The sequence below is a fragment of the Ustilago hordei genome, assembly GCF_900519145.1.
Source record: "Ustilago hordei strain Uho2 genome assembly, contig: UHO2_contig_21, whole genome shotgun sequence".
Classification (NCBI taxonomy): Eukaryota; Fungi; Basidiomycota; class Ustilaginomycetes; order Ustilaginales; family Ustilaginaceae; genus Ustilago; species Ustilago hordei.
In genome coordinates this window covers 173,450-195,204 of record NW_024545274.1, presented here as the reverse complement: position 1 = coordinate 195,204, position 21,755 = coordinate 173,450, and the positions used below count along the sequence as shown (strand labels likewise).

Genomic DNA, 21,755 nt, shown 5'->3' with positions numbered 1-21,755 from the left:
CAATTAATCTCATTGATCCCCAATGGTTTTTGGCTCTGATCAATCTGGCACACCCTTCATATGTTGATCTTCTGTGCACCCTTCATATACTGCTCCGTTACACAACATTACCATGACTGCCGCTTGATCAATTGGCACACTCTCTTGCTCTGGCCAGCCGACCCTGTGACAGTAACTCGTCCCCAAGTCCAAAATCCAGTGAGCCGTTTCTTTTGGGTTTGGGGGTTCCTGCCAATTTGGTGTAAGGGTGAGGGAGCACCATGCTTCCTATTTGGGTTTAGTGAGGGAGGAGTCCTTGGGAATGGTGACCATGGCATCACACTGGCTGATTCTATGTCCTGTCTGTTTGCATATCCAGCATCAGATTCATTGTGGTTTGCTTGTGTTCTTCAGGTTCATCTTGCCATTGTTGGATTTGATCTCCCTGGCTTGGTCATTGTCATGGGCCTGGATGCTCAAGAAGCAGGAGGGTCATGGGTTCATATGGAAGGAGCACAGGTATCGAAGACCTAGTCGACACCAGTAGAGAGCATGGTCGTAGTGCAGTCTCCATGGAGACCATGGACTCCTATGGACTCACATGCAAAGGAGGGCCAAGCACAAGCCACGAAGAGGACCAAGCTCAAGGAGCATGCAGATGGTTACCATTCAGGGGCTCGAGAGACAAGAGCCAAAGGAACTGTCACTGAGCAAAGGAGGAGGAGCAGTGTCGAAGGAGTCGACACCAGGTCATGAGGAGGAGGAGCAGTGTCGACAAGAGGCACAGGGGTGCTAAGCAGGAGATGCCCCTGAGCAATACTCGATGAAGAAGGTACTCTCTGGAGAGAGAGCAGGAGCAGCATCGCTGGCAATGCTGTGAAGAGGTATATAACCATGCTTTCTCATCATCATAGGTCGAGTGGATCCCCATCCACTCTACTCACCATACAACTAGTCAATACTTTAGAAACACAAGTACTCATTAGTTACAGTCAGCATAGCAGCAATCTATCAAGGTTGCTCCTCATCGTAGTGTGTGTGTTGTATCACCACTACCTGACGTCCGAAGGCGCCCATAGCAGGTTAGCGGTCCGGATATAGATAGAACCAAAGGCAGTAGTCCACTGCGGTCCGGGGATCACTTCAAAGCATCAAGTCAACACACTGGACACTCGTGTTGACGCCACCAACCTTATCACCAACACCATCAACCTCATTATCATCGACATCACCAATCCCATCACCAACACCATCAACCTCATCATCATCAACACTCACACCAGACCTTGGTGTCATCATAACATTGATATCGATCGTGCCGAGCTACCCCTGAACGGAGTGTCCACAGAGGTCAGCCGAAACCTACGATAGTATATACAACGAACGCCACCTGCTGTCACTGCACAACTTGATAGTCACCGATACCGAGACAATAGCTGTCACACAGTTTGATAGTCACCGAGTATCTCGACGGACCGACCTGGGTTTCAGGCGCGAGACCCCTGACAGTCATCTTGATCATCATTGCTGGTGGTCCTGGCACTAGCCTGTCGAGGGTCAATCTTCTGTGTGGGGATGCTCTCAATGGTGGTCTGACAGATGCTCAATGCAGTGGCAAGGGTATTGAAATCAATTTGATGAATGGTGGTGACCATCTCTTTATACACCAGATGCCAGATCATGCATTTCTGCAAAGCTGAGAACAATGTGTCATTGGCAAATGGCTTCCCAAGTAAACTACTTTTGGTCTGGATAGACCAGATTTCTTGGATTAGCTTCCTTGCATCCAAATGGAACATCTTTATGTTGCCAAGCTGTGAGATGAGTGCAAGCCTGTGGGATGTCTTGGTGGCATTGTTTGTCAGTCCATTTTCAATCTTTCTCCACACTTGATGAAAGGTGAGGTACTCTCTGATTACATCTAGGACAAGATAGTTGATGTTGTGCTCCCTGGTAGTGTCAATCATTCCACAGAGAGCATTGGTCAAAGCATCATCAAGGGTGTGGCTCCATTTCAGGTGCTTCTTGTCATACACTCCCTCAAGGTGTTTCATTGCATGGGGTATGGACTGAAGGAATGACTTTATGTGTGTGCTCCAGCTGTAGTAGCTGCATGATGTGAGCTTTGGCACAGGCTCGAGGAGCTTTGCTAGGGTGCAGAAGTTGTATTGCTTGTCACCACTGTCAAAATCCAAGTCAGAGTTGGCCTCTTCATCAGCTTTGTTATTGATGATCTCCAGCTCATTCTTGTTGGTGGCATCATTGTCAGCTTGCACCTGGGTCATCTTGCCTTTCCTGCCTCCTTTGGTCCTCATGCTGGCACTGACTTGGGTTTCAGTGTCTTCTACCATGATTGTTGATGGGCTTCAATTAGCTTGATTGGTAGCTTCTTCAGACTCTTAATCAGTTGAAGATAACAATTAGTATATGCTGTTATTGGGGCCACAATCAGGCTCCCTTACCACAGTTGTATGTCTTTTGTAATGCTTAGTAGTACTACTGTATGGATCACAATGACAGACACATATATATACTTTGTTGCTACCTTTTAGTCATGTCCAAATCTGATGAGTCACCTCTTCTGTGGTCTCCTGAGTTGTTGTTTTCTGCAATGCCCCTGAGTTGTTGTCATGCCAACCTCCATGTACTTCATTGTTTTCATTGCTTATGCATGCATCTGGTCCCTCGGTGTCTCGGCTGCGTCTCGTGCATTCTTCTTGAGATCCCAACGTATTTCCAACTGGAGAAGAAGGAAGCACATCCCTAGTGACCAAAGTCTCATCTCGCCTGGCTCGAGTTCTGATGAAGATAGAAGTCCAGAGTCTTTTTCGTATACAGTCAAGAGGGCACATCACATGGATCCGTCAATCCCTATGTAATGTCAACCTACTTTCCCCCCTAACCCACTGGCGACTAGCCAGGTGCTTCTTTTATAGGCCGTCCCTCGCTGCTGGCCTTCATCAGACGATGACCTGCTCGGAGCTCGACACTGACGATTCAGTGGCGTCTTCTTTACCTAACGCTTTGCGAACTTTCTCATTGGACGTCACTCGACTTTTTCTCTGGCTCTCAGCTCTGGTATGAGCATGCTGTCGTCTTGCTACAGCCTGAATGAAGCGTTGGCCGATGCCATGTATCCGAATGCAACCAAGTTGAAAGTAAAGACACCACTTCGTCGGGTCCTCCATCGGGCTCCCTTCGCACAGGTGTGAAGGAACAACATGCCCAAGAAAACGATTCAATATGATGATGAAAGTTGACATCAGCCGATATGGAGAAGATCAGACAAGGTCAATCTAATCGGAGATCTGGCGGAGACGATCAGACCAGAGATCGGGTACAATACAGTCCCGCTCGTTGTCAAGCTCGATCATTAAGTAGGATACTCCCACATTCGGCACGCACCTCGATGTATATATATCAAGTTGAGAGCACTAGGCTCTCACCACGTTCTTTAGTCAATTGGGTATATGCGTTTCTGTCCTAAAACAGCAGCGATACTGTGCTCCGACTATCACCGATTGTTGATCATCGGGACCCGTCCTCCTCATCTTTTATTGGTAAAAAGCTTGCTTATTACCAAAGAATTGGGGCTACGAAAACATGAGAATATATATACCTTAACACCATCACTGACAACGTCGAGTTGCGTCAGGTGAGTCTAGTATTTCTCCTATATAACCCCAACTGTCTGACCGGTGGCAACGATTTCATAAATGTTGCCATGACAACGATTTCATAAATGTTGCCATGACAACGATTTCATAAATGTTGCCATGACAACGATTACATAAATGTTGCCATGACAACGATTACATAAATGTTGCCATGACAACGATTTCATAAATGTTGCCATGACAACGATTACATAAATGTTGCCTTGACAACACACAGCTTGGCACACTTCTTGTGTTGGCGTCAGCCCTCGAGAGTAAGCGGGATTTGTTGGATAGAGTGAGCGATACTGCGTTCAAGTGCTTGTTCCAGTCTTGACCTGTGCTGATGCTTTCGTATATAGTCCATTGAGATTAGAAGGGAGCTTGGAATATGTCCGTCAGAAAACTAACTCCCGAAAGGCCCTTCCAACTCATCGATATCAGTACCAACATGGTCGCCATCATTCAACAAGTTCTGTCGCTATTTACCGTCCTGGCAATATTTTCGGTCGCCGTGCACGCTGCTCCTCCGGTTTTTGAGGAACAAATGCATTACGAGGCCGAAATTAACCAACTGAGGCGCCATGAGGCCCAAGATAAACCGTTCGAAATCACGGCTCGTAACTTTTGGGCAGACGTCCCCGATTTTGTGCCAAAAGCCTTAAGGCTTGCGGAGGGTGGTTCGTACGAGGTTGGGCATTATATACCTAGGTCAGGCCCTAGGGGTCTTTTCAGGACCGTTCCAGCCAAAAAGGAAGTTTTCTTCTACAGTCTAATCCAGCCCGAGGATTCTCTTGGGAGAGAAATGCATCTCGAATCCGACAACGTGGCCACCGTGCATTGGAAACATGATCAAACACACGGCGTGCATATCCTAAGTATGGACAAGATCAAACGACAGCCCATAAATTGGGTTTTAGAGCCGCTGCAAGAGATCCTATCCCGCCACTGGTAACTCATGATATAGTGTCGGGTCTCGGACACTGACTTCAATGCATTCGCGATCAGGCACGTGATCGGTACACGTGTCACCCGGGAGCGCAACTTTAGCGAGCGCTCGCTCAACATCTCTCTTCCTTTACGACCATCATCTCTCTTGGCGCTGGCCACAGGCTACGCTTTTTGTCTCACCCACCACACCCACCCACTTTCTTTGTTACTTAGTTCTCACGCGCGTTCCGCCTCGCTCTCACACGACGCTCGAGCATCTGTGGCCCTTACGGCCACGGCTGGGAGCTCGCAAGCGACTCACCCGAGTTAGGCAATCAATTCTCTTTCCCATCTCTGACATTGTGTATCAGTCAAGTGACCAGCGAGGACGTTGATTAGACGGTCCGAGCTCTGGAAGCAGTGCTGCGCTGAATTGGCCTCTCCCATAAACGAACTGGGAACGCATTGAGCTTGGTGTAGCCTGAATCGAACCTCCCTTGCCTCATCCAGACAATCTTGTGCGTCCATGCTGACTGGGAAGCAAACTACCCTGTCAAAGGAGGTGAGATGTGAACAAAGAAAGGAAAATCATAATGAGAGCTCTGCCAGACGGAGAGGTGAGGTCTGAAAAGAAAGCATCAAGTGAAAACAAGTGAGCAAGGTGGGACTTCTTTCCGACGCCTCCAACTGGATTCATTTACGTTAATCTCACTAGGCCTGAGAATGGGGGTTGTGAGAAACTCGATTAACTTAGGCTGTTACCGCTTCCTGCGAATCGGTCAATCAAAGCTTGGTGGGATGTCGTGCATTTGTTCTGTTGCCGAAAGCTATTTAAAGCTGAGGATCTTCATGAAAACCGACTCGCAAAGCCTTGGGCAAGAATTGGCTCGCTGTTCAACTTCTTTGACGTCAACAAGTCTCAAGAAGGTCGTCATCACCAACCGAACTCTGTTGCTTTTCTTCACATTAATCGTCTTGTCATCTAATGGCGATGCAATGATTCAGACCTGTCTCACTCTCTTAGTATCGGAACCTCAATGTAGCTACGCGTAATCCAGCACCGATTCAGTCCAGGTCTGTAACCCTAGTAGATTGGGCTGGTAACCTACAGCGTGTCTTGGAGCAAGACCCGGTTCAGTCAACTCCAGTCATTTGCTTATGAGCCGGTGAGCTGCATCTGTTGAACGAGCAAGAGCCAACGCAGCAGCACGGTCTTGCGTAGGCGAGCCAGCAGAACCAGAGATGGGCGTATGTGGATCACACCACCTTGTCCGAACACTCGGACGCGGAGCTGGTCGGTGGGGCGGAGGATGTCTCTTTTGGTGGCATCAATTGAGCCAGGCGGCAGAACAACGCAGATTAAGGTTTCACCTTTTGTATACTGCGGTGATTGACTCAACCAGATGTCGTCTCATTGCATCCCAGCGAGTATTGTCTCGCTGACAATAGGATGTGAGAGCAAATGCTATTCATGATTCGTCCTCACTTTCGACAAAGGTTTGCAACTGATTGACCCACATGAGGCAACGCAGCAGCGTGTAATAAAGCAGTGTCAGCCTTGGGCACTCTAGATTACCTTACCTTGGTGGGCTACAAGTTTAGCCTTTCTTTTGGTACTTTGTGTCTGCAAGTTAAGTCCAGGAAACATGGCAAGGGCACCGCCACGTTCATGCCTATGGCTGGGTGGAGTGCAAAGGTCAGATGCCACTCTGTGGCCGAGAGGTTGACCTTGGACCTCAAGCATGCCACCACGCTTACCGCTCCTGTTGAAGGTATCATTGTTTTCAGACCTCAGGCCAGTTCTCAGATCAAATAGCAGAGCAGGAAAGGCGCAGCAAAAACTCACAAGATCCAAACGGCACAGTGAATATTGTAAGACAACATGGATATGATGCGTGTGTACCACAACAGCTCTTTCGAGTGCAATGCGGCAGTTGACTCGTCGTTTAGAGAATGTGGCGCCCTTCTGCTTGATGGAATGATGACGAGAAGAGAGCAGCACAAGACGCAACCCCGCTTTCCAAAGCCGAGTGCATAAAATCAAACTGTGCGCCACCGTGCTGCGGCCACCTTCGACTCCAATCAGAGCCTGGCAACAATACAGACATCGAGCAACAACCGTCCAGGAGACGAAATCTCAGCTGTTGTCGTGAAGCCTGCTTGTATGCAGAACTGCTGAACCCTCTTCGTCTTCACATGCTTGCTGTGTGTTTGCTGTGATACTCACTGGTGCTTGCTCTTCGATCAGGCCTTAGTGGCGCGTTGGTGGGATGAAGCTCATCAAGCTCTTGGGCTTGTCTCTATTGTAGAAACCTTCATCGTTGTGGGAGAAAGTGCCTTCCATCTCATCGACATCAGTACCAGGTCTGAAAAGAAAGCATCAAGTAAAAACAAATGAGCAAGGTGGGACTCTTTTCCGACGCCTCCAACTGGAATCATTTAGGTTGATCTCAGTTGAAGATTCGTCGGCATTTCAATGTGGTTCACGGGGTCTAAACGATTGACGATACGGCCAAGTCATGCATAAGCGATATGCATGTGGGATACATGAGCGTTGCCATAGCAACGAGTCTGGAGCGACACAGGAAGCTAAACTCAGGAGTTGACTCATTTCAGCATAGAGCGCTCAAAGGTAGCGCTAAGATCCATATATACATTCGCATGACCGTATCCATCCATAGTAATACAAGCATTCAAGAAGTCATACGTCTGTGAACAAGAGCTTGCTAGTAGCTCCAGGCAGCGCATTGTACTTGCAATCTTCAACTATCTCACTAGGTCATGAAGTCCTCAAGGTTACCACCGAACGTGCCTTATTACCCACATCGCAACAATGAGTATAGCCGAGCGGCCTCTTCGAATATCAACAAGTTGTGCCCCCACCAGTTGATCAGTTTTGGTGCTACGTGATGAAAGATGCTGTTTCAATCCTGATTGCAGACGGTGGGACAATGCTAGGTCTAGCGATAGTGTTTTGCGACGAGAGGCAAGTGCGAAGTGGGATGGATGCTCTGTGGCAAGACCAAGAAGCACTGTGAGCAAATTTTTTATCGAGGGTGAGCAGCAGCCGTGGCAGCGCTTAAATACAGTCGAGTAGCCTCTTCTTACCTTTCCGTCTCTTACAACCGTAAACATCGCCACTCTTGCATCCGCAAACATTTCACCTCTGCAACATGGCTCCCAGTTACACCCGTATTGTCTCCCTACTCCTCCTGCTGGCCATCCATGCAGTAGGAGTTCTCTCGAACTGGGGCCCCTACGCGGCTAGCAAAGACCAAGGATTAAGAAATATACAAAACGATGTGCTTGCAAAAGTATCACGAGAACAAGCATTACATCTTGAAAGAGGCGGTTTGTACTACAAGCGGAACGACGAAGACGTTAATTTACCCGAAAAATACTTTCAACCAGCTCTCGAACATGCTAAGAAGAATGGGGTCAAGTATGTTGATTCACGTGACCGGTATCTTTACTTTTATAGCATCATCGAACCCAAAACCAATCTGGGCAAAGAATTGAACCTCAAAAGTCTTGGCAAGCACGCATACTCCAGCGTCCTATGGGAATACAACCCGAACGACAACAAAATTGATATCGTTTCTGTCGCAAGAGTCCAGCCCACCATCATAGAAAAACAATACAACCCCAACTTCAAATGGAAGATGCAGCCTTTCGAAGAAGCACTGCGGCTTGTGCACTAATGATCTGACCTCGGAAAGGACATCACTGCAACTCTTTACGTTAGGCACAATCACATGGGTTGACAAATTGTCCTTCCCTGCCAGCATCCCTCATACATAGGCCCCTCTCTCACGAGACTCAGCCAGCCTCTTTCTCCCCACTCCAACATATCACCTTTCCACACATCCCTTGTTCTCCTTCTGCACCTTCGTGCCTCTGTTCCCAAACATTTGTGCAATACAGTACAGTACTTGCTCAAGCCCTAACTCGTGATTGTGCCGCTTTTGTGCTTGCAAAATACGAGTTTCTCTTTGCAAGACCGTGGTACAAAAACGTGGCAAGATGAATTGTTGCAACAACTATGGCTTTGTTTATCTCTTCATCTGGTGGCGAACAGTGGATGTATCGTAGAAGCTCGCCCTCCAACAGAACAGAGAAGGAAGAGCAAGAGTTGCCATCCTCTTCTGGAAACGTGAGAAATATATGAATGGAAATACCGCGATCAAGTCATTGCATATTGATATGCTGCAGCATAAAGAGGGGATTGAGTTGATGATTTTCGCCAACATCAGAATACAAGCGTCAAGGAAGATGGTCCGAAGAGGTGAAAGATGGATCAAAGTCAAGTGACGACAGAGAAAGCTTCGTGCCCCAAGTGAAATCACATGACCTCCTTTCTTCGCTCTAACATATCCGCAAACCTCGCTCACCGTCGCCACTCATCATCACCCACCAACACTGGTGCATTCTGTTGAGGAAACACAGTCGGGACGGACAAGCAAGCAGCGAAATCGTTAGCTATTCAATGAGAACTAGATACAATAATGTCAGAGTATATATGCTTCTGCGGCCTGTGTGTACTGGCCAACTGCCACGTATGATCGCATGACGTGATTGAATGAGATGCAAGTGTTGGTGGGCGACTACGTGCGTTGGTGGGAGTTGACGGGTGGCGACGTGGAGCGAGGTTTGCGGAAGTCGCAAATACCTTGAGCAGTCATGTATTTTCACTCATTCCTCAACACGCCAAAGCAGGTTGGCAAAGGCAGAGAGTTGAACTCCAATTAAGCAGACGAGCTCAAGCATAGGCAGACGATATCAGACCATGTTCAGTGTTGCGATGATTCTACCATTTACAAATACAGGCATGTGAGGCAAACAAATTAACAATGTGAGTGTGTGTGAGAGAAAGAAAGAGAGAGAGAGAGAGACAGAGAGAGAGAGAGAGAAATCCAAAAGCAAAAGAACCCGGTGACATGTGTGTGAATCTAAGGGCACTAGTGCGAATCAAATTTTTGGGTCGCCCCGAAAAAAGGTGAGCTGTTATTTTAGTTGTTCTGGTCAATTCTTGACGAAAGCTGCGAGTCTTCACCCAAGCCTTCGGAAGCAGCAGCAAGAGCGGCGGACAGGTCGAGGTGGAAGAAAGGAGTCAAGTCGTTATTCCAGATAACTGGGATTGAGATACTGGAAGGAGGACGGTCATCTGCGTGTTCCTGCTGGTGACCTTCTTCGAGACTCTTCTCCATGCTATCCCTCGAAGGAGTGTTGCTGCTGGAAGCCTTGTTGGGTTCGTCCTGATCAAGAGTATGGACGTCGTAGAGAGCATCACCGATTTTAACTTTCCGTGTGATACGGTCAGGATCAGTCTCGTCAATATCCTCATGCAGATCAACCCGACTTCGACTGGCAGCTGCACCATCGCCAGCAAGACCAGCTTCGAGTTCGGTCATGGGTTTCCTGGGACGACCGGAGAAGGGGTATGCAGGACCATCGTTGTTGCTCTTATGGCTCATACGTTCGATGGCTTTAGCGCGCCGTTCAGCTTCGGCTTGCTCTCGTGCTTGCAACTCGCTTGCGGAGAGGGTAATGTTTTGGGGCTGGGAGACGACAGGTGCGATCTCGGTGATGCGCTTGGATGGGAAACCAATACCGAATCCACCAGCGAGCAAACCACGTCGAATCCAAGGAGACAAGATGTTGGCAAAGTGGAACTCCACCTTGGCATCAGCATACCTCTCCACTGCAGTTCGAACGTCAACAAGGGTCTGAACGGAAGTGGTATCGACGTGAGCGACCGAGCTGAAATCAAAGATCAATGCTCGAAGGGTGGGGCGGCGGTCGACAAGGGAACCATCGTGAAGGCCTTTGTTGTTAGCAGCCTTGCGACCGCGGCAGGCGAGAGCACGAGCAGCCTTGACAAGGTGAGGGTTGGGCGGACCAGGGTCGTTCCAAGGACGGTCACCGAATTTGTCGGAAGCAGGCTTGCCTGGACGTGTCTCTTTCTTGACCTTCTCGATGAGCAAGTCGGCGATAGCGGAAGCGTTGGGGTAGGTGAAGGCCTCTTCGAATCGGTAGATGAGAACACCAGGCGGGGGAGGTTCGACGTGGATGGAAGGGTCGCGCATGCCATCCTTGTTCTCGAGGGGGACGAAAACGTCACGGTGCGAAAGTGTGATGGTGGACTCGCTGGGACCAGTGCTGTTACCGTGGTGGATGCGAACAAGACCGAGCCATCGACCACGAGGACGAGCAATGCGGATCAGCAAGAGAACCAAGGAAGCAGCGACCGAGACATAGACGCCGTTCTCAGTGTTGGAGAAGACGGTGGCAAAGACGGCACCGAGGAAGATGAAGAGTTCGAAGGGGCTGATCTGCCAGAACTTGTACGAGACGGAGAAGGGAACGACCAGGTCGGTAACAGCGTGGATGATGACAGCGGACAAAACTGCGTTGGGAATCCAGTAGAAGGTACCACTGAGAGCGTAGATAGCAATCAAGACAAGGATACCGGTGAACCAACCAGCCAAGGGAGTGCGTACACCTGACTTGGACTTGATAGCAGTACGCGAGAAGGAACCGGTAGCAGCGTAAGCGCCAAAGCAAGGACCGATCAAGTTAGTAACGCCAATAGCAACAAGCTCCTGGTTAGGGTTGATCTTGTAGTTGTTAAGACGACCGAACGATTTGGCGATGGCGATGTGCTCTAGAAGCAAGATGACGACCGAGACTGGAAGCTGAGGAGCCAAGTCGGATAGAAGCTTGGTGTTGAGGATGGGCTGACCGATGTGCTTGAAACCACGAGGAACGGTGAGGAGGACGCTGATGGGGTACTTTTTAGGATCGCTGTAGTTGCCGAGCCAGATCCTGGAAGCGGCGGTGAAGACAATGATGACAAAGGCGTTACGCAGCACCGAGACGAAGAACATGGTTCGGGCGGTGCGAGGGTAACGAGCGGGAAGCCAGCCACAGAACCACTTGATCCAGTAGAGGAAGACAAGGGCAGGCAAACCGAAAGCTGCATTGATGTTTGTCTTGGGCAATGCCTTGAGAGTGTCGATGATGACTTGGTAGGCAGCGTTTCCGTTGGTGTTGACGCTGTTGAGACCAAGCAACTTTGGCACCTGACCTGCGGCGATCTGAATAGCGGAGCCCGTCATGAAACCAGCAACGGCAGGAGCAGGAATGAACTCGATGATGAAACCAAGACGAAGAAGACCAATAGCAAGACAGATGACACCGCACAAGAAGGCAAGTGCGCTGGCGATCACTTCGGCGCTCCATTCGTTGGTTTGACGCATGACGTGGTGAATAACGTTGAAGGTTTGAAGAGACATGACAGCGACGGGACCAATGGTGACATCCTTGGAGGTGGCGAAGATGGCGTAGATCATGACACCGACGAAGGAAGAGTAGAGACCGAACTCGGGTTTGAGACCGGCAAGCTTGGCATAAGACATGGACTGAGGAACGACGACAAGAGCTACGGTGATGCCGGCAATAAGATCACCAATGAGCCATTGAGAATTGTAAGAGCCAATCCACTTTCGGAAGGGGAAGAGGCTGTCAAAGTAGTCGGCGGTCTTGCTGCCAGGGTGACCAAAAATGCCGCGGAGCCAATCACGACTGCTGACCATGGGAATGCCGAGACGGTTTGCTTCGGTGTTGTTGTATCCAAGAGCCCACTTGACGGCATTGGAGCCTCGCTGGCGAAGCGGAGGCTTCTCCTCGAAATGAGGTTGTGAGGCCATGACGTTGACCTTGAGATGTTGTGGCGAGAAGCAAAAGGGACACCACAGGAGGCAAGGTCGAGAGGGAGAGGAAAGGGGGAGGAAAGGGGGAGGAAAGGGGGAGGAAAGGGGGGAAAAGGTGTTTGAGATAAAGATAAGATGGGAAAGGAGGATCGGAAGCAAGTCTATATAGCTCTGGTGATGAGTTGCACAAGGATGGATGACAGGTTTCAAATTCGATCCGAGTCGAAAGAGAAATGCAGCAAAGGAGGAATCGCGTGCCAAGGCTGAGAGAGAAGAAATTTGAGGTGGGTGCCGGCCTCTGAGCGGGGGAAGTAGGGCTTTGGTAGCGAGATAGAAGCCAGAAAAGGATGGTAGACTTTGCTGCGATCGGATGCAGTCTATGACAAGCGAGGAAAAGCGAGAGCCAGGCGGCAATTGAGAGGAAGGCTGAGACTAGTAGAAGAAAGGTCAATAGCAAGGAAGCTTAAAGGGCGAAAAGAAGATGAAAAGCCTTGTCCGCAGATGCTGTGGAAACGAGGTTGCGGCGACAATGGTAAGAGGCCAAGCAGAACGGGACGAGGCGCTTTTTAGAGGATGGCGAAGGTGGAATGAAGGATGGCGTCGAGGGTCTGGGCTCGAAGTTGGGGTGTCCAATCGAACACTTTGGGTGGGAAGCGATAATGGTGTTGATGGCGCAAGGACAAGATGAACAGCGAGCGCCTTGAGAGATGGCTACAGGGAGAGCAAGAGTCGGCGTTCAGGCAGGTTGCTCTGGCTTTACCATGCCAATCTTGATCGAGCAAGGTGGGCAGAAGAGGAAAGGGAGGACCATTGCGGAGGGCCATGTTGCAGCAGCAACAGGATGCAAGTGTGACGGAAGACGAGCATAGGATTGCGACATCGAACGGAGAAATTTCTAAATCAGCAGCTGTCAGTCAATGCCTGACAGGCGAGATTTCAGGAAGAAATGCGGCAGAAACCGACGTGAGGGATTTGGCGCTCTCTCTCTCTCTCTCGCTTCTCGTTGCGAGAACGCTGTGGGACCTCTGGAACGATAAGTTAACAGTCACGACAAGTGAAAATTCCGCGCGACCCAGGCACCTGAGCAGTGAATGGGCAGCAATTTCTCCAAGCGGCCGTCCAGCGTCGCAACCATTCACGACGTTGCTCCAGCTGCCAAGGCGCCTTGACGTCGAGTTGCAGCGGCTTGAATTGCAGCAGCAGGTCTAGAGTCTAGAGATATCTGTGCCTTGTCCCAGTCGCACAGAACAGCACTGCAATCGCCGAGGCTGATGACTCGTAGCACGCAATCGACTTGGAACTTGACGAGCGACATGTTGAAATGTGGTGGCAGGATGCGGTCGTATTACGTGTGTCGACGTTGAACAGTATGTACAAAATGGATGGATGGACGATGGAGAGCGAACTGACTAACTCGGGTGGTTTTATACATCTTAGGTTGTGGACGATTACAGTGGCACGTTGGAGCAAAGGAGGAGTCTGAGCATGACGAGGCAGTGCAAAAGGTCATTCAATGACAGAGCCCAGGTGCCTTTCTCCTCCTAACTTTCACCTCTCACCGATACAGTCGTCGGAGAGCCGAGGTGTTCGGCACGATACGATCGTCGGGGAAGCCGAAGCAGCTCCTTCTTGCCATGAACATCGGCCATCCCGACGATCGGCCTGATACGAGCCGATACAAGCCGATACAAGCAACGCCCGCTAACACAAATTCGACTGGACACTGTAGCGGGCATTTTTGTATTGTTACACTGACCAACATAACATTGCAATTCGAGGGCGAGGGCTATCGTGCGACAAAGAGCCTAGATCTGAGATCGTGTTGTCTCGAGTTATATATTCTTTCATTCCCAGCCTCGCCCGTACACTTGGCGCACTTGCCTTCACCTTTCATAGCGAGACAAGGCATTAGCAGCCAGACCCAGAGCCTGCACTATGGCTGTCCATGCGCCAAGTGCGGCGCAGACGACACGGAACATGGATCGAGTCCAAGTCGAACAGAGGGATTGGTTGCTGGCTATCTTTCATGGCAATGAATGCCAAAATGTAGGTAGATGCGCTGTAAGAGTTGCAGCATCGTTTGTGCGTGTATGTCAAAGGCTATCGCCTTTCCGACTCTGGGCTTCCCGACGGCGAGCTAGAGGCAGGCGAACCAGCAGGCGAGGTTAAAACTTGCAATGTCTTTGCTACGCTGGCCAGACAAAGTGCCGTCGAGTCGGTTGCAACGGTAGCAACGGGCCTCGCTTGACCAAGTTTGCTGCCAGCCGCATCAGCCGGAATCAACGGCGACCGCACTCGCTCCGGTGGTGCATTCAGCGCGAAATAAGACGCATTCGCCGTCTGACCATCGGCTGTTTGTCGTTCCTGTGGCGTGGTATTGGTCGAGACCGAATCGCGCCTTGACGGCAAAGATGGCGATGCAGAGCAAGAGCGTCGAGGCCCTGTTGCGCTTCCATGCACATTCATACATGACAGTTGCAAGCCTCGACTCTGTGGCCTTTGCTGTGCTGCTTCCTTCTCTCTGCGCTCCGCCTCTTCTATTTGACGCATCATGCTCCGGGCTCCATGTCGAGGCACGCGATTCTGTCTAGCCATCTTTTGTCGACGTGCGAGGATCTCTGTTCGCAATGTCTCGTCACCTTCTTCGAGCCCAGTAGGATTGGGTGGCTTGGTGGTAACTGCAGCCGTCGCAAGCGCATATGCTGTGCAGCTGGCACCAGCCTCGCCTTGTTCTGAGACCGGTGAGGTGGGCTCTGCTGCCAACTCGGCTGCTGTCATGGGATGCACCGTCTCGTTGTGCAGTTGAGCCACCTCGTCAGCCTGGATTGCCGTACGGCTCGTTGAGGAAGCAACGTTCAAAATTCCGGCACGAGACTTTGCTGCCATATCCTCCTGCGCTTCAAGCCATCGAATGCGTGCAGCTCGTGTCCATTTGGGTTCGTAGTCGGATGACAATCCCACTTCGATCTTGCCTTGACAGTTCTTGCAACTGCACTCGGCATTCAATGGAGCTTCAAACGGCCAACGTCCTGCCTGGATCTCGCGCCTGATGGCAGCTTGGTCCATGCGTGCATCGATCAAAGTATGTCGAGAGCTGCTTGGCTCGACGTGATGAGCTTCCTCGGACGCAGCTCGACGGAAGCGCCTCCAGCGTGACAGCTTGGACTGCTTCCCAGTTGGCGCAGCAGCAGCTACCGCTGGCTTATGACTCTTTCCGATCTGATCTTCTTCCCATCCATTCCGGCCTCGCTCCTTTCCGGGCGAACTGAGGCGAGAAGGGCAGATGACGGGGACACCTTGGGCTCTCCTGCGTCGCGTCAAGCAGACATCTCGATCGTTGGAGCGTGTTGCTCGAAGCGCTGTCATGCCATCGCATGTCAATGGTGGTGGTCCTGGTGCTTGCGGAGTCTTGGATCGGACGACCAAGCAGCTCCTGGGTCGATTGCAAGGGTTCGAGCGATCATTTGCCTGGTTCTTCGGGTTGTTGATGCTCTTGTATGGTGCCAAGGGACTAGGGGTTCGTGTTGGTAGGAAAGCTGGGCTGGCAGCTCGCAGTGATTCGACTTGGAGAAGATGTTGGTTCATGGCAACTCTGAATGCTGCATTCTGGAACTCTGCGTTGATATCGTCAAAATCGACGCTTTCATTGGAAGGAGAAGCTTCGACGCACTCTTCTTGGTCGTCGATGGATGGGATCATGCGAGTTGCTGCGCCTCTGGCTGGAACGGGCGCTACCAGGCGAAGCCCCGCACTGCGAGTAGGTGACGAGGGTGCAGTGGCTACGTTGCTAACATGTGGACTCGTGTCGGTGTTGCTGCCCCAACTAGCCAAGCGTGTCCTCCAGGATGTGGATGTGTTGGTAGACGGAGCATGGCCGAGACCACTTGGCTTCTTTGAGGCTTGTGGCGATTTGGCGCGACCAAGCTGCGGAGAGATGGCGCGACCAATCCAGCTGCCTGGACGCGCTGTTGGACCAGCGATCGGTGCGCTCTGTGCTCTGAAACAAGGGGGCGGGCAGAGGCTGAGCAGTTTGCGTAGCTCTGCGCAGTCGCCTTCTGGAATGACCTGGCATTTGTAATCGAAAGCGACTTGCTTGGTACCATTGGCGCGTGATCCGTTGTGCAAGGCAAACTCTGACATGGTTGCTGAGTTCAAGGCTATGCTCTTCCCCTTGGCATCGAGGGCGGGGCGGGGGTGTGGGTGCGTTCGAGAGCGTGTCCAGTGTCTATCCGCTCCTCGGCTGTTCCAATGCTATACCCATCCGCCCGAGTGAACCATTCAAGCGGATTCCGATCGTCTTGCCTATCGTAAGTGTTCTCTAGCGCTGGTCCATGGTACAAGTGATCCTGCGCCGATCGAGGTGTGTATGTGAGCCTTGTTCGTTGTGGATGATGATTGTAGCAAAGGATGCCATGTGCTGTTCGGAAGGATGAAAGATGAGGACAAGGGATGTGCCAAGCTAAAGCACCAAATGGTACAGTTGGCAGAGCAGTTAGCTGATCAGGGGCCTGTTGAAAGTAAAGACGTTTTGGGTCCCGATAGCTGGCGATCGGGGATAGTCTAAGTACGATCTCACTACTCCGTTAAGGCAGAAACATATGAAAAGTTTTAGGTCCCGATACTGGTGATCGGGGATAGTCTAAACACGATGTCACTGCTACTAAAAGACAGAAACATATATACTCAATTGACTTAAGGAATGTGGCGAGAGCCTATTGCTCTCTGTGAGATATATATACATCCATGAGGCTGATACCTATCGTGCGAGTATGCTCTTTCATGATCTAGCCTAACAATGAGTGGGACTGTGTTCTATCCGATCTCTCCTTGTATCGGTCCCGCTTGATTCATGATCAGATCTCTTTTCCCGATTGTACTCTAGATCAATCTGGCCCGATTCTTCGTCGCTTTTGCTCTCCACTGGATCGTTATTTTCAGCAGGGCCATCTTTTGTCAAAGCAGCCAAGTCTTGTTTTGGTAGAGAGTCAACTTGAGCTCGTCCAACACCCACTGTTAGATTTTAGATTTTGCATTTTGCATTTTGGATTTCTGTCTCCTGTAAGTTCTACTCCGATCTCACACTAACTCAAACTTTGCTCACTTGGGTATAGCCCCACAGGAGGCCAAGGAAAGCAGGAGGAACATGAGCAGTGTCAGAGAAGTCTCCACACCACTCATGAGGAGGAGGGACAGTGTCGCAGGCAACACTGTATACATCTATAGGTCATAGGACCAGATGCACAGAAGAACTGGATTTGTATGAGGAGAGACCATGCACAGGAATTGCAGGATCAGGCAATTGATGGCTTCCAACAGAGTTTGTTGAGATTGGTAGGATCTAGGTCCTATGACAGAATTCATTGGGATTGGTAGGAGCAAGATCATACAACAGAATTTGTTGGGATCAGTAGAATCATAACCTTACAACAGATCTTGATGAAACCAGTTAGAGGGTGCTGCTCCCACTGACCTCACAAGGGGGCATGCAAAGGTAGTGCCCACCACTCAGATGAGGTGGGAGAGGCCCCTATACAACAAGGACATTGGTGTAAGAGGGTTGTCATGCCAGCAATGAAGAGTGGGAGGATCTGGATGGAACAATGGACCCAAGGGGTCCCAGCACTCCAATGGAGTGGGTGAGACCCCTAGGACATAATGAGGTTGCTTGCCCTCTGTCAGGGGTCTCGCGCCTGAAACCCAGGTCGGCCTGTCGAGATACTCAGTGACTATCAAACTGTGCGACAGCTATTGTCTCAGTATCTGTCTTGACAAGCTAGTCATTCAGCGACTATCAAGTTGCACAGTGACAGCAGGTGGCGTTCATTGTATATACTATTGTAGGTTTCAGCTGACCTCTGTGGACACTCTGTTCAGGGGTAGCTCAGCACAATCAATATCAATGCGTAGGTTGTGATGACACCAAGGTCTGGTGTGAGTGGTGATGATGATGAGGTTGATGGTGTTGGTGATAAGGTTGGTGGCATTGGTGATAAGGTTGGTGGTGTCAACATGAGTGTCCAGTGTGTTGACTGATGCTTGAGGTGATCCCCGGACCACAGTGGACTACTGCCTTCAGTTCTATCTATATCCAGACTGCTAACCTGCTATGGGGCACCTTCGGACGTCAGGTAGTGGTGATACAACACACACACTACGATGAGGAGCAACCTTGATAGATTGCTGCTACGCTGACTGAAAACTAATGAGTACTTGTGTTTCTAAAGTATTGACTAGTTGTATGGTGAGTAGAGTGGATGAGGATCCACTTGACCTTTGATGATGAGAAAGCATGGTTATATACCTCTTCACAGCTTCGCCAGTGATGCTGCTCCTGCTCTCTCTCCAGAGAGTATCTTCTTCATCGAGTACTGTTCAGGGGCCTCTCCTGCTTGGCACCCCTGTGCCTCTTGAGCTGTGTCGACTCCTTTGACACTGCTCCTCCTCCTTGCTATCCTGCTGCTTGTTTGGCACCCCTGTGCCTCCTGAGTGGTGTCGACTCCTTCGACACTGCTCCTCCTCCTCATGACCTGGTGTCGACTCCTTCGACACTGCTCCTCCTCCTCAGGACCTGCTTGCCAGTGTCCTATACACTGCTCCTTCTCCTTTGACCAGTGACAGTTCCTTTGACTCTTGTCTCTTGAGCCCCTGAGTGGTAACCATCTGCATGCTCCTTGAGCTTGGTCCCCTTCGTGGCTGTGCCTGCTCCTTGAGCTTGGTCCTCCTCATGGCTGTGCCTGGCCTTCCTCACATATGGCTCAGTGCTCCTTTGCATGTGAGTCCATAGGAGTCCATGGTCTCCATGGAGACTGCACTACGACCATGCTCTCTACTGGTATCGACTAGATCTTCGATACCTGTGCTCCTTCCATATGAACCAGTGACCCTCCTGCTTCTTGAGCATCCAGGCCCATGACACCCTCACTCCAGCTCAGAGACAAGGAGTACAAGGAACAGGAGCAAAGACAAGACAGGAAGCAGACAAGAAAAGGAGCAGGAGAAGGAGGAGCAGTGCCAAAGGAGAACCTACACCTCCCGAGATGAGCAAGAGCAGTGTTGCCAGGGGTCATGTGCCAGAAACCTGAAATCTGTAGTAGAATTAGAACTACTACCAATTTTATTGAGATCTGTGGTAAAAAGGCCTTTATTATTATTCTTGCTGAAATCAGTCATAGAACTCCTCTATGACTTTTCTCACTTGAATATGTGGTAGCTTGAAAGTTATTGTAGGTTTCAACTAACTGCTGTGGACACTCTGTCCAGAGGTAGCTTGGCACAATCAATAACCAAGAGATACTTTGTGATGACACCAAGGTCTGGTGTGAATATGTTTGTGCCAACACAAGTGTCCAGTGTGTCAACTGAGTACTTGATGATCCCTGGACCACAGTGGATGACTGCCTTCAGTTTCTAATGATTGAGAGAGCTGGACCACAGTATGAACCACCTTCAGTGTCAATCAATATCCAGACCACAGTTAATACTGCCTTTGGAAAATGCCAATGAGTGGTGATACAACACATGTGCTACAATAGAAGCAATGTCCTGCAATTGCTACTGTTGACAAACTACTAAGTATACTTATGTGAAAGTTATAACTAGTAAGATATGGTGTGGAGTGGATGGGGAACCACTCAACTACTGCAATGAGGAGCAAGTGTGTATTATATGGATGTCCTTGCCATATTGCCAGTGACACCACTTGTATCCCTTGTGGTCTCCTCCTACACTGCTCCTCCTCCCCTCAACTCTTCCACCTAGCAGTCTTACCTGTTCTGTGTCATGGGCCTGAATGCTCAAGAAGCAGGAGGGCCACTGGTTCATATGGAAGGAGCACAGGTATCGGAGATCTAGTCGATACCAGTAGAGAGCATGGTCATAGTGCAGTCTCCATGGAGACCATGGACTCCTACAGACTCACATGCAAAGGAGCATTGAGCCATATGCAAGGAGGGCCAGGCACAGCCATGAAGAGGACCAAGCTCAAGGAGCATGCAGATGGTTACCACTCAGGGGCTCGAGAGACAAGAGTCAAAGGAACCATCACCAGTCAAAGGAGAAGGAGCAGTGTATAGGAAACCAGCAAGCAGGTCCTGAGGAGGAGGAGCAGTGTCGAAGGAGTCGACACCACTCAGGAGGCACAGGGGTGCCAAACAAGCAGGATAGCAAGGAGAAGGAGCAGTGTCGAAGGAGTCGACACAGCTCAAGAGGCACAGGGGTGCCAAGCAAGCAGAAGAGGCCCCCTGAACAGTACTCGATGAAGAAGGTACCCTCTGGAGAGAGAGAGCAGGAGCAGTGTCACTGGCAATGCTGTGAAGAAGTATATAACCATACCTTTTCATCATCAAAGGTTGAGTGGATCCTCATCCACTCTACACACATCATAACTAGTTATCACTTCAGCATAAGTATATATTAGTTTCAGTCAGCATAGTAGCAATCTATCAAGGTTGCTCCTCATTGTAGTGCATGTGTTGTATCACCACTACCTGATGTCCAAAGGCAGTTCATAGCAAACCAGTGGTCCAGATATAGATAGAACCGAAGGCAGTAGTTATACAACAAATGCCACCTGCTGTCATTGTGCAACTTGATAGTTGCCAAGCAACTAGCTCGTCAATACCGATACCGAGACAATAGCTGTCACACAGTTTGATAGTCACCAAGTATCTCGACAGACCGACCTGGGTTTCAGGCGCGAGACCCCTGACACCATGCTCCTCATCATAGCAAGTGAGTGGATCACCATCCACTCTACACCATACATTACTAGTTATAGCTTTACACATAAGTATACATTAGTATTCAGTCAGCAAGTTGCAATCTCAATAGATTGCATGCATTGTAGTGTGTGTGTTGTATCACCACTCACTGACATCCAAAGGCAGTTCATAGAAACCTGCAGTCTGGATAAAGATAGAACTGAAGGCAGTTGTCCACTGCAGTCCAGGGATCACCTCAAGCATCCAGTCGACACACTGGACACTCATGTTGGCAACAACAACAACCTCAATTGCACCAGACCTTGGTGTTGGTACCAGTTCATATCAGTTATTGATCATGCCGAGCTACCTCTGGATGGAGTGTCCACAGTGGTTAGTTGAAACCTGCAATAGCAAACCCATTACTGCATCTTTGAGTGAGAAAAGTGATAGAGACATCTCTACTACATTTCTCACCAAGAATCATAATACCACAAGTGTTGTTGCATATCTCGACAGGATTTGTAATAGATGCGGTTCTATTACAGATATCAGGTTTTGGGTGCGTGACCTCTGACATATATTTAGTAGATTTGTCATCAGTGGCAATTGCAGAGAATTGCTACTATCTTAGTGTGTGTGTGTTGTATCACCACTTGACACCATCCAAAGGCAGTTCATTCTGTGGTCCAGATATTGATTAACACCGAAGGTGGTTCATACTGCAGTCTGGCTCTCTCAATCATTAGAACCAAAGGCAGTCATCCACTGTGGTCTGG

General features: G+C 49.9%; 6 protein-coding genes across 6 annotated transcripts; 2 read left to right on the top strand and 4 right to left on the bottom strand.

Annotated features, from left to right (window-relative positions):
* Nucleotides 1-1,466: 1,466 nt before the first annotated feature.
* On the bottom strand, nucleotides 1,467-2,330 carry UHO2_06807 (uncharacterized protein; the record flags this gene model as incomplete). The annotated part of the gene is made up of 1 exon (XM_041557845.1): nucleotides 1,467-2,330. One exon carries the CDS (start codon nucleotides 2,328-2,330, stop codon nucleotides 1,467-1,469), a length of 864 nt encoding a protein of 287 aa, XP_041413779.1.
* Nucleotides 2,331-4,086: 1,756 nt separating this feature from the next.
* Nucleotides 4,087-4,590, top strand: UHO2_06806 (uncharacterized protein; the record flags this gene model as incomplete). Its single annotated transcript, XM_041557844.1, has 1 exon — nucleotides 4,087-4,590. The coding sequence occupies one exon, from the start codon at nucleotides 4,087-4,089 to the stop codon at nucleotides 4,588-4,590; it is 504 nt and encodes a 167-aa protein (XP_041413778.1).
* A 3,148-nt stretch (nucleotides 4,591-7,738) lies between these two features.
* On the top strand, nucleotides 7,739-8,266 carry UHO2_06805 (uncharacterized protein; the record flags this gene model as incomplete). The annotated part of the gene is made up of 1 exon (XM_041557843.1): nucleotides 7,739-8,266. One exon carries the CDS (start codon nucleotides 7,739-7,741, stop codon nucleotides 8,264-8,266), a length of 528 nt encoding a protein of 175 aa, XP_041413777.1.
* Nucleotides 8,267-9,574: 1,308 nt separating this feature from the next.
* On the bottom strand, nucleotides 9,575-12,274 carry UHO2_06804 (putative Sulfate permease; the record flags this gene model as incomplete). The annotated part of the gene is made up of 1 exon (XM_041557842.1): nucleotides 9,575-12,274. The coding sequence occupies one exon, from the start codon at nucleotides 12,272-12,274 to the stop codon at nucleotides 9,575-9,577; it is 2,700 nt and encodes an 899-aa protein (XP_041413776.1).
* Nucleotides 12,275-14,377: 2,103 nt separating this feature from the next.
* Nucleotides 14,378-16,417, bottom strand: UHO2_06803 (uncharacterized protein; the record flags this gene model as incomplete). The annotated part of the gene is made up of 1 exon (XM_041557841.1): nucleotides 14,378-16,417. One exon carries the CDS (start codon nucleotides 16,415-16,417, stop codon nucleotides 14,378-14,380), a length of 2,040 nt encoding a protein of 679 aa, XP_041413775.1.
* A 3,866-nt stretch (nucleotides 16,418-20,283) lies between these two features.
* On the bottom strand, nucleotides 20,284-21,264 carry UHO2_06802 (uncharacterized protein; the record flags this gene model as incomplete). The annotated part of the gene is made up of 4 exons (XM_041557840.1): nucleotides 20,284-20,547; nucleotides 20,609-20,661; nucleotides 20,793-21,053; nucleotides 21,147-21,264. 4 exons carry the CDS (start codon nucleotides 21,262-21,264, stop codon nucleotides 20,284-20,286), a joined length of 696 nt encoding a protein of 231 aa, XP_041413774.1.
* Between the last annotated feature and the right edge of the window lie 491 nt (nucleotides 21,265-21,755).